General features: G+C 39.9%; 1 protein-coding gene across 2 annotated transcripts in view; it reads left to right on the top strand.

Annotated features, from left to right (window-relative positions):
• The window catches only part of VPS54 (VPS54 subunit of GARP complex), a 60,043-nt gene that overhangs the window by 29,696 nt on the left and 12,833 nt on the right, over positions 1 to 17,514 (top strand). For both annotated transcript variants that reach the window (XM_067565237.1, XM_067565238.1), the window contains 10 exons: positions 1,963 to 2,089; positions 3,385 to 3,492; positions 5,379 to 5,434; positions 6,675 to 6,771; positions 7,273 to 7,613; positions 9,719 to 9,848; positions 11,109 to 11,290; positions 12,558 to 12,670; positions 13,985 to 14,048; positions 16,473 to 16,578. In XM_067565237.1, coding sequence (XP_067421338.1) covers positions 1,963 to 2,089; positions 3,385 to 3,492; positions 5,379 to 5,434; positions 6,675 to 6,771; positions 7,273 to 7,613; positions 9,719 to 9,848; positions 11,109 to 11,290; positions 12,558 to 12,670; positions 13,985 to 14,048; positions 16,473 to 16,578 — 1,324 coding nt within the window. The remainder of the gene's footprint in view (positions 1 to 1,962; positions 2,090 to 3,384; positions 3,493 to 5,378; positions 5,435 to 6,674; positions 6,772 to 7,272; positions 7,614 to 9,718; positions 9,849 to 11,108; positions 11,291 to 12,557; positions 12,671 to 13,984; positions 14,049 to 16,472; positions 16,579 to 17,514) is intronic.

Below are 17,514 nucleotides of genomic sequence, written 5' to 3'. Positions count from 1 at the left end.
CTGGGTGCTGAAGGAGTGGGGCTTAGTGGGGTGGGGGTCCAGGTGCAGTTTGTTGGGGCTCAGTGGGCTGGGGGGCTCGTCGGGGTGGTCCAGGTGCAGTGGAGGTGGGAGTTCAAGTATGAGAGCTCAGCGGGGGGTGGTCTGGGTGCAGGGATGGGAGGCCGGATGCAGGGGGAGGGGCTCAATCAGAGTCCAGATGCAGGCAGGATCTTGGCAACAGGGTTTGGGGATGGGGGTCTAGGGCTTGGTGACGAGGTCTGGGTTTGGGCGGGGTCCAGATGCACGGGGTTTGGGTGGACTGGGGAGCAGCCCCCCGTACAGTGACCACCCCCTGTAGCTGAGGAGCGATGGGGGCAAAAAGTGGGGGGCAGTGCAGAGCTTCCTACAGCTGCTATCTAGGTATCTAGGGGTGGGTCAGCCCTGGCTGCTCCTTGCAGGGAAAGAGGAAGTCCTGTCCTCCCCCACCTCCAGCCCAGCTGGGATTAGCAGCTGAGCCCAGCGTAGGATAGGAGCCACTGGCCAGGACGTCCCAAGCCCTGTTTCCTCCCTGTGGTGATTTACCTGTCTGCCAACTGCCTAGGTGCCCAAAACCATATGCCTGCACTGCTGGGGAGGGGCGCGTGAACACACTTGCGGCTTCTCTTTGCTTCCTTGTCAAAAGTCATTTTTTTACAGAGAAGCAAAGAAATCTGCAGAGGACATGAATTCTGCGCATGTGCAGTGGCACAGAATTCCCCCAGGAGTAAAAGTGGACATCTCAATGCATTCACCTTTGCTATGGTCAATATAACCTATGAACCCCAGTGACTACTCAAATGCATTCCACCCAATTGCTGTCCACGTCAATAGCCGTTCTAAATAAAGTGCCCATTATGGAGATTTGTAGGGCAGCCACCTTGAGTTTCTGCTGCTGACATAGCTATTGTCTCTTGCAGAGGCAGGAGTTGTTAAGCTGACGGGAGAGGTCTCTCCCACTGGCTTAGAGCATCTTCACCAGAAGTGATACATTGGCACAGCTGCATTGGTGCAGCTGCGCTGCTGTAGTGTAGACATAGCCTAAGAGAAAGAGGGTGAGGGGAAAAAGCCTTTTAAAAGCAACTTGGAACTGAGTTTTTTTTATCCAGGAATGAGAGAGAGTCTCTAGTTGGGAGGCTGTGAACGCTGAACCCCTCCGATAGATGGGAAGTATGCTGGGAAATGATTTTAAGGCAATCGGTAGCTCTGATTAAAAAAGACGTTTGATGATATATGGAAGTTTAAAACCTGAGGTTGTGTCTTTTGGGGGGATTTTATGTGTAACTTGTATATGTGTGTTTTCCCTTAGCTTTTATCTCTGAATCTATGGTTTTTCTAGTAAATAAACTTTTTGTTTATTTTTATCTCAAGCAGATCTCTGTTGTGCAAACTTATGGAATGTGTATGCCAATATTGTATCTGGCAGGGTTGGTTTCAAAACTCCAGGGGTGACAGAACAAAAAATCTGAGTGTCTGGTAGTTAAGAACTCAGGCAGAACATATTTGGGGAGACTTGGAACGGGAAGGGCTGTTGGTGTCACACTGCAAAGAGTAGCTGGGCTTATGAGAGCTGGGGTGAGACCTTATTATTGTGGGCTGTCTACTGGTTGCAGCAAATCTGAACCATAGCCGCACAGCACAGAGGCCCCCAATGTTACAGGGCATGCGGTGACAGGGATCAAGCTCCAAGGGAGGGTCTTATCTCCTTTGACACAAATTCTTAACTGCCATTATTTATTTATTTATTGCTTCAAGGGGGAAACAGGCCCTCAAATGTACCGTTTCAGCTTGTCTCATGAAAAAGTGTTGAACCTCACATTAAACCTGAGTTGATTGCATAGGAATTATCCACTGTGTGGCTGTTTTCCTTAGTCTTGAACTAATAATTAATATGCAGGTTTGTCTGATTATTTAGCTTATATCTCAGTCACTGTTTTTCTTAAACAGGCATCTCGGATCACAGCTTTGTGAATTAGAAAAACTCATAGATAAAATGATGATTGCAGAGTTTTCTACTTATGCTCGGAGTGATTTGAATAGATCATTAGAAGAAGACTGTCAAATTCTAGAAGAGGTATGTTTCTTATAGAAAATAGAAACCATCTGACTAGTATAACATTTTTCATCTTCAAAGTACTTTATAAGCACTAACATTCATCCTTTCAGTGCAACTATAGCAACATTTTAATTTTATACCATTTTTCTTTTAGTTCAAATTGCTCATCCCTTTTTTGTTTGAATAACAACATATTCAATACACAAAATTTTAGTCCCACCATATTTTTCCTTTATAAATAAATCAATGTACTGATTTTTTTAAAATGTTGCCCGTTATTAGTTCTGACGCTTGATACAACTGAATGTGTAACTCGTGAAATAGTACAGAAAAGCCGGTGTTGTCATATCTTGTAGTTAGTAAAAATACAATATGCCATGAATAGATTATAATGTATATTATTCTCATTCTATCTTCCTTATGATTTTATCTTGCATATGGATAATTCTTCCAAGCATATTGCTTGCTGCAAGTTTAATCACACATAGTATTATATATTTTTTGCACTGTGTATTCTTAATTTATTTTAAGATCTTTAAAGCTAAACTATTATGATCAGTATCCTTCTGGCCACTGTTAACTGACTAAGGTCAGGTCATCATTAAAAGTTTTAGGTTGGAAAGAATTTTTCCCCAGGTCAGATTGGCAGAGACTCTGGGGGCTTTTTGTCTTTCTCTGCTGCATGGGGCACGGGTCACTTGCAGATTTAAACTAGTGTAAATGGTGGCTTCTCTGTAACTTGAAGTCTTTAAACCATGATTTGAGGACATCAGTAACTCAGCCAGAGGTTAGAGGTCTATTATAGGAGGGGGTGGGTGAGTTTCTGTGGCCTGCAATGTGCAGGAGGTCAGACTAGATGATCATGATTGCTCCCTTCTGACCGGAGAGTCTATGAGACCCAGTTGTATTGCTCAGGGGTGTGAAAAACCCGCACCCTTGAGCGACATAGTTAAAATGACCTAAATCCAGGTATAGACAGTGCTAGGTCAACAGAAGAATTCTTTCCTCTTGGGGGGGTGGATTAACTACAGAGATGGGAGAACCCCTTCTGTTGCTGTAGTGAGTGTCTACATGGAAGTGCTACAATGGGGCAACTGCAGTGGTTGAAATGCAGACATAACTTAAGAGTAATCCCTTTCAGTCTTGTGCGGGAAAAGTGGTCTAAACTAGATGTATAGGATGTTTGGTGTTGAGCACTAGCAGTAGGCTGCCAGGCCATCCTACATGCTCTGAATTTTGATATGTGAATACGTTTTTACCATTACATGTTTTAAGTATCTTTCCTCTCCTTGCCCTTTTGATGTTTTTAATAGGAAAGGCTTATATCACTAGTGTTTGGACTTTTAAAACAAAGAAAGCTCAATTTTTTTGAAATATATGGTGATGAAATGATTATTACAATAAAGAACATAATTAAACAGGTAAGCAAAACACTTCTAGCTTGTGTCAAAGATTTGCCCATCTTTCAGAAATATTTTTGTTTCAGTTGTTTTAAGAATGTATTTAATGTAATTTCATAACATTAGATTGTCTCTTATTATGAAAAGTTGTACTTTAAAAAGATAAGCATGAATCCAGTTGTAAAGGTGACCTCATATTCATAGGTCTGTTCCCACAATGGCCTTCTCCAGCCATTGTGTGGCTCAGTGCAGAGGAAGAACACATCTTTCTCTGTGCCTTGGCATACAGATCCTTACCTTCACCTTTCTCTGCTTGATCTGAGTTAGTTTGGGGTTTTTTTCTTTCTCTGTTAGCCTGTAACTTCCCCAGATACTATAGCTATGCAATTCCATTTAGTTTCAACAAGACTAGGATCTATTGGCAATTTTACAAAAATAGGAAGAGAAACATAAAATAAAGCTTATTAACACTTGGATGCTTGAAAATCTTAGGAACAGTCCTGTGTTTGTAAGGAGGAGGGCTAGATGATGTCCATTTGTCCAAATTCTGTTATTTTTAATATGTAAACTCCTTGCCTGGATTGTCGTAGTCTCTTGTCTGTTATGAGACAGACAATAAAGCCCATGTGCTGTGCTCGCCCTTCAGTCAAGGAATCTGTAAGCTGGTGGATTTGTCACTAGCCCCGGAAAGAACCAATGTCATACACGAGTCTGTTTTAGGCCTTGGCTTCAGTGCACCAAAAATTCATGAGGAACATCAAAACAAAACAATTCCCCTGCCCAGTGGACTGCAGTTCCCAGAGCCTTTTCCCTTTCTTTTCTCAGTTGTCATGTCCCCTTCAAAACAGATGAAATATAATAAACTTCAGATATAAGTTTCTGCTTGATAATGTACCATCTTGTTACACACGTGGGAAGTAGGTAATCTGGAAATATCCTTTAAATCATTGTTTTCCAACTCCCAATTTCCTTCTCTATGGTATTTGGATCATGTTTACATATTGTGTATTTCTTGTAGACCCTTACAGATAAAGGTTTTTCTGCAAAGAAGGAATACTGTTCTTCACCCAAGTCTTGCATAAGTGTCCATCCAGCACTCCTTTGTAGGGCTTCCCACTTGCACCAACACTTGTTGTAGTGCTTTGTGACCATGCAAATAGAGGAACAGAAATGTAAGTCCTTAGCATTCAGCATAGCTCATGAAGAAGAAATGTATCTTTAAGACACATCTGTACAAGTAATAGTAAGCATCCTTCAGTCTCAAGAGATCAGGAGTATGTGCCCTGAGAGATAAAAAAAAAATGTACTCAGTTGGTCTTATGGCAGCTGCAGCTAAGGCTGAAGAGACCCACTTGCATGAGACAATCTCTGCCGCATTTGTCACATTTAAAGGTGGTGTTTTGATACTTTGGGCTCTGCCTTCTGCAAGCTCTTTTCTCCTCTGCTAAACTGGACTGCTTCCTCTCGTAGCTTTGGAGACCTTTATTAAGCTCTTGTAACCAAAGGCTGTGGTCCTAAGTGTAATCTTCCCAGTTATCCATATTCATGTCCAGTTCTTTGAGGTCTCAATTGCACACATCCTTGAAACACAATTTTGGGCATCTGTTAGGTCTTTTTCCAGTTGCCAGTTAGCTGTAGAGGTTATCCTTCGGGATGTGCCCATCATTCATTTGACACACATGCCCCTTTAAGGTGTGTCAAGTTGAATATCCAAAATCACCAGTCACTTTTGAAAATCTTGGGTCCCATATTTTGCAATTAAAAGAAAAATGCTGTTAGAATGTAAAATGATCCAAATGCCTGTCTTTTTCTATTCTTTTTTCTTGTTTAACTTGAGGTCCTTTTAAATTATGAAACTCAGAAGGGTTGGAAAGAAGCTAAGACACTTTTTTTCTTAAACTTCACAGTGTGTGGTTAGTACGGTATCGCAGATAGAAGAAATAGATTCAGAAGTTGTCGTTAAGTGAGTATATGCCATAGGTTTGTTGTGACAGGTTGGTTGGGAATGTGTGCTTTAACTGTTTTTTAATTTGTTTTTAAAGTTGTGAATAATTTAGAATCATTTTGTTCTTCTGTTTCTTCCCAATGACTATGGTCCTCTGCATCTCTATGGAAGCCCTGAATATTTCGCTCCTTTTTGCAAATCTTAACAATTATATTCCTATATTTTTAAACTTACTTTTTAAATTGTTTTTGAAACAATGTGAATTCCATTGCATATTATATTCAGGGTTAGGAAAAGCACAGGCTAAAATAATCAGGCATTTGTTTCGTGACTAAGTAAGGGGAAAAGCAGGTGCTCTCTATGTTAATACTCTAGTGCTGTAATAAAATGTGTCTGCATTAAAGAGACTAGGGACACATCCTGCTTCTCCAAAAGAAGGATACTGAACAACATAAGCCCTCTTGACTGTGAGTAGCATGTAAGTGCCTAAGACAGAGATTCAGACAACTGACCCCAGAAGAACAAAAGTAGGCCCACGGTTAAGGCCAAATCAGAAGCCATTATTGCTTTCAGTTTGTGAATTGGGACCAATTTATTTTTTGAAATCAGATCTTGAAAGCAAGTAATTTCCCCTTCACTGCAAGTTTTCAAACACGCAGAGGATTCAATAAAGGTTGATAAGCTTCATTTCATAGAATTCTGGTAGTAGACTAATTGTATATTACGAGATTTTACTTTAGTTTTGGCAATGCATTTTTCTGCCTTTTGCCAGAAAACTGTGTTGCATCCTTGTGGTGCAGCAAGAAAACAAAACAAAACAAAAAATAAACATAATCACAATGTTTTTGCTTTGCCAGCAAAAAAAATGCTTTCATAGCCAAACTCGATTATTTTTGTTCTGTGCTTGATGACAATGGTTATTAACTTGCACCCTGACCATAATGGATTCTGAGCAGCACTTTCCATTTTTACGGTAGAAAGGCATTGTTGCTTTAAAAAGCTGAAAGTTAATTGAGGCATTCGCTTTTCTAGCATGATATATTTTTAGCCCCCCATTTATCTGTTAATCAAGACTATGCTGCTTATGTTATTGTCTGTTTTCTTGATTGAACAGCCAGTATTGTGCTGTGTTGCTTTTCTTTACATTTACAATATTTTTGACAGTTTGTTTTTCCTTTAAATGTCAGTAGTCAGCCTTGTCAGTAGATCACTTCAAAGGTAAATAATCATTGCCTCCAAAATGCTGTTCTTTTTGTAGACTTGCAGATCAAATGAGGATGATGAATTTTCCTCAGTGGTTTGATCTACTGAAGAATATTTTTTCTCAATTTACTATCTTTCTCAAGAGAATTAAGGTAAGTATGTTCATTTTCTCAAGGGTTTCACATCCTCATTTCAGACACCGATGCAGAATTGAGCTAGAGTTGTTTTCTGGTTGGAATGTAAGATGTTGATTTTGACTACAAAGTCCTAAACTTTAATTCCAAAAGAGGTTGGACCTGTATGGTTAACAGAGTTATGATGGTTAACGCTAGCACAGTGTGTTGGAAAGGAGATACAACTTCTTGTTGCCTGATTTATGTCAGGTTCAAATTATTAGGGATTAGGATGAGACTTTCATGGAGGACAGATTACCCCACATGAGGGGATTCTTGCACCTTCCTCAAAAGCATCTGGTGCTGGCCACTGTTGGAGACCAGCTCCTCTGATTCGAAGTAACAATTACTCAACATTTAAAAAAAAATAAAACCAGTAAATATTTTAAATGTTCTTGTTTCTTGTCAAAAGAAAATGTCTGTTGGTGAAAGTAAAATTGTGTTAAGTTTTTTGTTAATAAACATTATATTTGATCGTAGGCAACCTTAAGTATTATTCGTAGCGTAGTTCTCTTGGTTCTAGACAAGAACCAAAGGACCAGGGAACTGGAGGAAACTTCAATACAGAAGAACCCTGCAAAAGACAGTACTGTGGACACAGAAGTAGCTTATCTGACTCATGAAGGCATGTTTATAAGTGATGCATTCAGTGAGGGGGACCGCCCATCTGTAGCAGTTGACACTACCTCTCAAAGAAATGCTTCTCCAAACAGTGAGCCCTGCAGCAGTGATTCGATATCTGAGCCAGAATGCACTACTGACTCTTCGTCCAGCAAAGAACAGGCATCATCTTCTGTTACACCCGGGGGAGTAGAGATTATGTAAGTAAACATCACTGCTAGATTATTTGCCCACTGCTGACTCCTGTCCTAACAATATTAACATTATAATGTACCATTCAGGCATTGGCAGTTTATTGGTAATGCCACAATGTAAAATTCACTCTGGTTCAGTTTGCTTATCTAGTTATTGGATGAACTGGCTTCCAGAGACTCTTGGGCATTCCCTCAACTCCGCAGAATGCTGTGGGAGGACGGCAGGAACCACATACTCCACTTCCTTTGGCTCCTCCCTGGGCCACCTGTTGCCTGCAGTGGGTAGTTGTATGGGGCCTTGCACGCCAACCCTTGTGCAGCAGAAACCCACTGCTTTTCGTGACTGGGGAGTGTCTGCACCTGTGGAGGAGTGGGGTGCATAACCTGCTTCAGCTTTGACTGTGTTAGAGATGTCAACTGGTTGAAAGTTCCACACACACACATTTGCTACAGTTGATTGTTCACTGGCTGCCAGTTGATGAAAGTTGCCTCAGTGACTTTTATAGGAGTAAGTCTGAATCAGTGCAGTTAATTGAGTGGATGCACCCCCACTTCTGTGGTAACACAGACAATGCAAATAGTCCTTCCATTGCTATCCCACAGTGCACCAGCCACTGCAAAAGTAGCCTTTCTGGTCACCTTCTGCATTCCATTTTTCAGGGCTCCACTTGTTTGGAAGCCTCCTACCTAATAGCTCTGCACAGTGTGTGGATCTCAGCAGAGCTTCATTAAGCAGAATCATTTGAAACGCCACAATGTGCTGCTGCCTGATAGCAGAAAGACATCCACAACTTCATCTCTCAATAGAATGAGAAGCTTGTTCAGTTCCAGCTGCAGAAATACACCAGGAACTCCAAGATCTATATATGCGTATTGGAGCAGCCATCCATGCTTGGTGTAGATCAATCCAAAGCATAGGGGTGGCCAGAGGGAAAGGATTTGAGACAACTAATACTAAAAAAACCACAAAACAAACAAACAAGGACCCAAGGTCCAGTGATGCCTCCCTGTTGCGTCAATCCTAGCAAGCAACTAGACAGAGCCTTCAGCAAGGACCTCACCACCCAACTTAACCTGGTGGTGGACAGGGCTGGAACTTCTACAAGAGAGATGAACCATGATGAGGACAACTGCCAGGAGAATTAAATCAGGATACAAGGAGGAGGGGAAGGAGTTGGAGACCAGCCTAGAGCTGTTTGCTGAGATGGCCAGTGCATATGCTGGGCTCTCTGGAGGTGGAGGGCTTTGGTGACAAAGGGCCTTCTGCAGCTGATTGAACAGCTTTTTATGTGCTCATTGTATCCCTGTATACTGGTTTGGGCAACTCTTGGGTTCACACAGCCGCCTTTAGCATTTGTAATAGGGCACATATAGCTTCATGAGAGTGTCTGCCCTCTCACTGCTCCCGCCTCACCTCCCTCACAGCACCATTCCATTTCAGCCTCCTTGTCCTGCAGGTTCTCTCTCTCTCTCCTTACACACTGTCAACACCTGCAACCCTCATGGCAGCCACACCAGACCAGAAAATTGCAGGCTTGACATGCTAATGCTGGCAGAGCTGTGCCATGCAGTGGGCTCCAAAAGCAGACTGGCCAAAAGCAGTTTTCAGAAAGGACAAACCTAAGAAGAAAGGAGTGGAAGGCAAGATAGGATCCTGGTGAAGTCTCAGAAAGCTTACAAGCTGGAGGGGGCAAAGCTGCAAAACATTATGGCAGGCATTGCATGTAACTTTGGAAAAAGGAGTGTGTTTGGAAAAAGGAGAGTTATGATGTGGAAATAATTACATGGGCTGGGTAACTTTTAATCAACTGCAGTAAAAATAAATTAATAATAGCTGTGCAGTTGTCTACCTGAAATACCAAATTTGAGTGGATTTTAAACAAAATATAGGAGAACAGAACCAAGCATTCAATTTTTATGGAGAGTGGTGTGACTTTGACCGCAAGTTAGAAAGCTCCAACTGTCCAAAGATGTATATTGCAGATAACTTGCTATATCTGACAACTTTGCCGCTGCAGCATTCTTTCTTTCCTCGGCAAGTGACTGGAAACAGCATGTGGAGCGTAATATTTGTAAAATCATTTGCAAACAAACATTTCTGTCATTTTCAGGATCAGTGAAGATATGAAACTGACTGATCTGGAACTGGGCAAACTAGCAAATAACATACAAGAGCTACTTTACAGTGCCTCTGATATCTGCCATGATCGTTCTGTCAAATTCCTCATGGCAAGAGCAAAGGTAAGGTGCTTGGCTCATCCAAGTGTTACTGGAATCCATAATAAAAACTTTAAAAAGCTATTTGCTATTTTTTAATATTGAGCAGTATTTTTTTCAATAAAGTAAACTTCAGACTTTTGAAGTTACACGCTTGTTGAAATCAAGTCACTGCTCATGGCTTTGTTAACAGTAGGGTTGTTTCCCTATAATTTCCCACCTGTGGTAGCAATGATGGGAGCACTAGCATAGACAAAGTGCTGGCAGCTGGTAGTATTTTTACCTGTCTAGACCTGCTTTGAGCAGGGTAAAGTGAAACAGTATTTTAAAATGCTAGCAGCCCCTACACTTAGGACTCCCCAAGACCCTGTTTCCAGTGGCATTGAACCAGTGTTAGCAATGGCGGGATATTTTAGGGGAAAAGTCTTTGTCTAGGTAGAGCCATAGAAACTAATGATAACATTTTAAATTGTGATTGTTAGGCATGCCTGTTCACATTTCACACTAATGATTATGGGGGACAGCTCTCCTAAAGCTGTTGTTTGGGTCTTTCTCTGCAGACCCTGAAAGATAGCTGTGCCTGGAGATTATCTTCAAACCAGAAAGGTCAAAAACCCTAACGCTTAAATTATGTAGAAATTGATGACACTGTCACAGAAGTGATGAAACAGCATTCTGGCCCAGCTGGTTCATTTCAAGACCTAGCCTCGGCATGGTCCTTACCAATAAATCATGATCCAATGGAGCAGCTAGGCCAAGTAACCACTAGTCAGCTTAGACAAGGAAAAGTCATATTCATTAACATCCTCATGTCCGTCAAGTTTACACCTGTGTCTCATTAATTTTTATGGTTTAAACACAATAAAACTCCCTAATGTAGATGCGACTTTAGTGAGCCCATGCTGTAGGGCTTAAACTCATTATCAGGGTTTGAAGCTTCACCATTTACAACAGCTGGAAGCGTGTACCTGTGTGGAGGTCCAGCATGCCAAGTTGCACCATTCAAGGCACAGGCATGCAGCTTCTGGATGAGACTTGCCAGTGGCACAGGTCAGGATGGCTGCTCCCATAGCAGTGTGACATACTAGTGTAGAACAGGCTTGGTAGGGATGTCTTGCCTGTGGTTTAGGTTTGATTCATTTTAGATTATTATTAAGAGTTGATCTGCTGCCCTGTCTTTTGTCTTTAGCTAAGGCTGGGCTCTGGACACACTAGTGAGGCTTTCCTTTATGTCTGTGACTTCGTAGTGTTCAATCTCCTAATAGCAGTTTTCTTTGCATTTAGGATGGCTTCCTGGAGAAGCTGAATTCCAATGAGTTTGTTGCCCTCTCTCGATTAATGGAAGGATTCATCTTAGACACTGAACAGATCTGTGGCAGAAAAAGCATGTCATTGCGAGGAGCACTTCAGAGTCAAGCCAACAGATTTGTGAATAGATTCCATGAGGAGAGAAAAACAAAACTCAGGTATCCTTGGACACACTCCGCTTCCATGTTTTTAAAGGGATAATTTTAACAATCGTGCATGAGACAAAGGGAGAACTTTCACGGCCCGGCACACAGTAACCCAATTTTTATTTATAAGCAAAAAATTGTTTTTAAAATCTATGTTGATGGTTTGTAGTAGACATCTCTATTCACGCTATAGATGGGCTTTTTATGCATAATTTGATCCCATTGAGCTGGACTGCCCAAACACAGTCCAACTGAGAACAATATTAGCTGCCAGAAGGATTGAAGACCACCTGCTACTTCTGCCTCATGTTATAACTTGGGTCTACCTGTCCTGCACAATCATCAGGGTCTCATAATACCTGGAAATGAGCTTTTTTTAAAAGTCATCCCTTCTTTAGAGCTCTGAGGAGGACCATCTGCTACTGATGTCCACGGTAGCTGCTCCCAGGTGTTACCAGTCTCTGGTGATGGTGTAGGGCAGTTCTTCTCAGGGATGTGAGTGGGGGTGGTTATTAAAGGGCCGAACTCTTAGACATTACCAATCCCCAATAATGGTGAAGGTGATTACCTGCTATAAAGCTACATCTAAATGGAAAAGATGGCAGTTACTTTAATCTTCAATTTAGAAGATGTGGCTTCCGGAGATAAAAAGTCCCAGCCAGTCATAGTCTGGTTTGATCATTGGGGTCAAGCTGATCTTCTGGCTGCTCCATATTTCTTCATCACCCACTCATTTCTTCCATGGTTTTTTTGGTGCATGTTTAGGTTTTCTCTGACATGAGCTCATGGAACAGTTTTCCAGTTAACATACATCAAGCCCCTTTTCTATCATTCATTAAAAACCCTATCATTTCCTCAAAGCATTGCAGCTGGAAAGACCTCACAACACTGTATTCCCCACATGATACTTTTTCAGTTTCTTGTGTTCTTCATGCTGTTTTATTTACTCAGTTTATGTGTTCTTCAGACAAGGACAGGTGTGTCTGAATTATTATTGTAAAGCACCATGAACCCCTTTCTAAGTGATACAGCGAGAGTTCTGTGGCACCATAAAGACTAACAAATTTATTTGGGCATGAGCTTTTGTGGGCAGAAACCCACTTCGTCGGATGCATCATCACTTTCTAAGTGGTGATTCAATGGCCTGAAATGTTATTAGCAATCTTGTGTGACTGAATTCCTTTTAACCAATGCAGTTTTGATTCCATTGCAGTCAAGAGAGTCTTCAATGCGGCATATTTTATTTACATAACTTCCTTTCTTTTATGTTTATCAATAGTTTGCTGCTAGATAATGAGCGCTGGAAACAAGCTGATGTTCCTGCTGAGTTTCAGGATCTTGTTGATTCTGTATCACATGGCAAAATTATTCTACCTGAAAAAAAAGCAGGAGGTGTGTATTTTGTTTTCTAATAGTCCCTCCATTTTTTGTAATGTAAATGCTACAGTGAAATGTTGTGAAAACGATTCTGCTCATAACTCCTTTATTCACAAGTTCCTTATGTTCTGGGGGGGAAAGAAATACCTCTTTAAGGCTGAAATATCCTAGGCTTCATCCCAGCCTACAGGATTTTTGGGGAAAGTTTAAGGAAAAATCCATTCAGCCATTTTTTAATTGAGTGCATAGGAACGAACCCTAACTTTAACAAAGGGATTCCCAGTTTACGGGTTGCAATCCCTACAGGATGCCAGAGTCCCCCCAGGATATATTGCTGACGCGTCAGTGAAAACTGCTGAGCATGTATGCTCTCAGCATGTCTCCTCTGTCAGATAGAACTCCCTCCTCCACCCAGCATGATCTGCCCATGGGCAGTGTGCAGGATAAGGCACTGTGTTAGCCACTGGCATAGGTGGAGGCCTGCGTTCAACTTCTTACTCCTTACAACTTCTTACAGACTTGTCATGTGACCCTGGGCAAGTCACCTAGTCTCTTGGTGCCTCCATTTTCCTATCTGTAAAATAATAGTACTTCCCCATTTCACAGGGGTCTTGTGAAGATAAATACATTAAAGATTGTGAGGTGCACAGATACCACAGTGATGGGGGCCATATAAATATCTAAGATAGAAAACAAACACGTGAGATGGAGAACAATGGCAAAAGACAAGAAAGGACAAGTGAAAGGCGCGATTACAGTAACCTCACTGGGGGAAGTCATGGCATAAGGAGACATAATGGAAGCAAAGGACATGCAGGAACCAATGAGAACAAGGGGTGGTTCACCAACATTAAGTTGGGAAACCACCGCTTTAGAAATAAGTCTTTTTAGCTCCCTTCAACAAGACAGGAATGTGGAGATGTCAAATTTAGCATAAAAGCAGAGTCAGTGATTACTTACATTCTAGGCTTGAAGAAATAGGCTTGGAGCTAAAATAGTGATGCACATTGAAAATCGGTTGAGAATGCACAATAGAAAATCTGACTTTTTTTCTGCTTTCTTATTTTAATCTTTCATACTCAGATAATCTCATAGTGCTACTCTTTGCCTCACAATCACTGCAGTGTATAAATATAGTAAAATAATTACAATAATTATGGTACATAGCCAACTGGACTTTGCATGTTGACATAAAAGAAAGGACCATTGCTCTGGAGAGTGATTGCATTTCAGACCTCAGCAAGGGAGCTGTTTGGTTTTTGAGATTACAGTTTTCTGCACTTGTTTTGGGGTCAACTCACTTCACTTTTTCTGTTTAAAAATGTCTAGCTGCTGAAGAAAGAAAGCCAACTGACTTCCTTATTGTTGAAGGACAAAAGTATGCTGTGGTTGGGTAAGATGCATTTTTTTCCCTTAATGATGAGTTAATTGGTTTGTGCTTTGAGTAGAAATGTGTTGAATAGTAAACAGCTTTAGCAATCTTGCCTGAATAAAGACAAACCTCCTTTTTGCCAGATATGTTTCTTTTTAGTTCTGGCGCAGTTACATAACACTGCATGTTATGTATCTTTTAAAAGGCTACATTGTCTTAAAACATCAAGCTGAAATGTAATTAGTTTTTTTAATTGTAATTCTTACATCAGAGTGCACACACGTTATTATATTTGGTCTTTGCATAAATTACTACTCCGTACCCCAGTACTGTTTCAAAATAATATCAGATATCTCTGTTCCTATATGTGGACAAAGCAACAAATGAGGTAAAGGAAGTAAATCAATATATCTTTGATGTTTTGTTCTCGAGTACATCTGATTTCCTGATATTTCTGGATTATTGTAACCAGTTTTAAGAAACTACATTTAAAACAAAAATGTTTCTGGGTGTTTATAAAACGTTTTTCTACCACAAAGTCATTGTGTAAATATATTTTGTGCTTTCAAATCCTGAAAAATAAATAAGAGTAATGTGTAGCTTGAAAGCTTGTACCTTCCACTAACAGAAGTTGGTCCAGTAAAAGATATTGCCTTGCCTACTTTATTTCGCAGATTACCTAAACTCAAAAGAAAACTTTCTCTGTAACCAGCTGTCATCTTTTATGGGCTGTCTGATGATGATATGCCACTGGTTAATCAAAAACCAGTGGCTCAATATTTTAATGTTAGCCTGAAGAAAAAGGTTCTTAAACTGGTCTTTGATCATCTACCGCCACCACCATGAAAAAGCATCTTGAGCTCCTTCAGCAATATAGAAATATCCTTTAAAAGTCAGTGTAGGAGTGGAGCTACCTGATGTACCATGCATTTGATAATCCATGTCTGGTTGTTTGAGGGAGAAATATGTTTTATTTATTTTTTAGCTCCTTGAAGAAATCAACTTCAGTATTAGCTAGACCAATTTAATTCTACAGATTTCTAGGAACATTTATATTGTACTATTTCACCAGATATTTTTAAAACTACAAATTTAACAAAAAATATCCCCCAAATCGGATGGCCTGCAAATGTCACACAAATACCTGTTTTGGATGGATGTACATCTTCTTCCTGTACACTGCTGTGTGGAAAGATTTTTGCTTTGAAATGTCAGGATGCCCGATTTAAATACTGGCCTCGCATGACATGGATGGTCTGGACTGTATTTTCTTGCCTTTTCCATATTTGAGTTCAAAGGGTTACACATGCTCTTTATGGATGAAGTCTGATGCTGACAAATACTTGCAATTCTCGTTAAAATCAGTTGGAATTACAGGCGCTCAGCATCTCTGAGTACTTGGTTCTATGTGTATAAAGCTGCTCAATCTCTCACTGACTGTGCATTCATTACAGCCTCTTCATTGTCTATGTGTTATGGATGGTTTTTTGTTTTTTGTTTTTTGTTTTTTTTGCTCAAAATTGACAAGGATTACGCAGTATTTTAAGAATGGAGCTTTAGATTTTCCTGTTGATGTGTGACTAAACCCCCTCCACTCATACAATAATTATTTCTATAAAATTTAAAACAACTTTCTCAGAAATTTCCAGAAATTGTTGTTCTTGCACCAGTTAAGTATATTTATAAGATTTTTTTTTTAACCCATCTTTACATATCCTGTTAGGGTCCTAATTATTTTATTGATCTTGAGGGAAAATTTTTAAAAGCTCCAAAGTTTCATGTTCTCAGAAGTGATTTGGGAGCCTAAGTGCCAATGATTTTCAGTGATATAAGACACACTTATCTCATCAGGCCTGTACTGCTCCTGTTGTGAGGGAATTATTCCATGATCACTTGTGCCTCCTTTACAACCCCTTTATGCTGGAGCAAGGGCCATAATTGTCCCCACAATCTCCTGTGAAGCTATCATTTTACCGTTTCCTTAGTCACCATCAGGTCTTCCAAGATAGAGAAGATCTGGATTACTCGTGTAAAAAATTAAACAGGAACGATAAATGTTCTTAGGACAAAAACTTCCTTTATACATCATGAAGAAAGCAGCAAAAAAAAAAAAAAGGCACAAATCTGTTTTCATGTCAGTCCTCTTTATTATCTTTAAATTTGAATGAAGGTGTTTTCAGAGAAAAAATGGCATTTAATACTGTAATCTCTAGTACTAGGGGAAAATGGTGTCTAGTAAACATTTTTTATTCTTTTAAAAATTTAGATTGGTGGCTACACACAATCCACACTTACCAGAGCTGAGTGCAACAAATGGGAAGGGAAAGGGTAAAAAGATGATATTAGAACTGTCCCTGCTGTCTACAAACCTGTAGTGCTAGTCTGATTTATCAACATGTCATTTTCTCTGATATTATATATTTGACTCTGTTTCTTTTCTTTTAGGACAGTGTTGCTATTAATAAAAATAATACTTGAGTACTGCCAGTGTGTGGATAATATCCCTTCTATTACTACTGATATGCTTACTCGTCTGTCTGATTTATTGAAGGTATGACTATCAAATTTTGTTCTCCATACTATATTAAGATCTTCAGGGCAGGGAATGCATCTTACTGTCTCTAATGCTCCATGAAAATATATGATTCCATATCAGTGATTAATAATAATATTGAAAAATAACATAAGTGTGATCTTTGCTGTAATTTATAGGAATCACAAAGCATCCCTGCAGAGTGTAGTTGGGTAACACTGTGGACTCATCTAAATCCAATTCAGAGTAGATATATTATGTGAAATAACTGAAGGAAAGCCATTTGTCCCTTTGTCCACCGGCACATTAGAGATCCCTCCTGGTAGCCAGCCAAAGAGATGTTTTGATGTTGATTTTTGGAGTCAGATAGTCATTTGTCCTATAGGCTGGATGGGAGGTGTTGTGAAGCAGATGACTGTGGCTAGGAAGGAGCAATGTGAGCCAAAATGTCATTGAGAATCTATGTATGCAGGGAGAAAACCGATTCCTTGATTTGTACAAGTCACCTTATTGTGGTTAGAAGGATGAAAAATAGTCATCTGCTGAAGCCATTTCTGTAAAATGGAAATTAAATGAAAAACTGTGACCTTTTCATCAACTCTTTATTGTTAGAGGAGTTAATAGGGTGAACTTAATAATGTCATTGCTGCGATCTAACCCAAAACCTGCCAGTTTATTCAATTTGGGGTTTTGGCTGCTAAGTTTTTCTGCAAAGGATTATTTATGTGTGAAATAGTGAAAATAGAAATGTATAATAAAAATAGCAGCTAGTTGTGAACTGCAAATGGAAGGGTTTGTTTTAAACATTATTTTTATTGTTTTATATAAAATATAAACACAAAAGCAAACTATATATAAAAATAGAATACACAAGATAGCATATACACATATATACAAGATACACAAATAGCATATAAATAACAAAATAACAAATAAAAATAAATAACAAAATTC

Source organism: Emydura macquarii, unplaced genomic scaffold (assembly GCF_026122565.2).
Source record: "Emydura macquarii macquarii isolate MOO-44397 ecotype Brisbane River unplaced genomic scaffold, CSIRO-AGI_Emac_v2 contig_2676, whole genome shotgun sequence".
Taxonomy (NCBI): Eukaryota; Metazoa; Chordata; order Testudines; family Chelidae; genus Emydura; species Emydura macquarii.
This window is presented reverse-complemented; position numbering and strand designations above follow the sequence as displayed.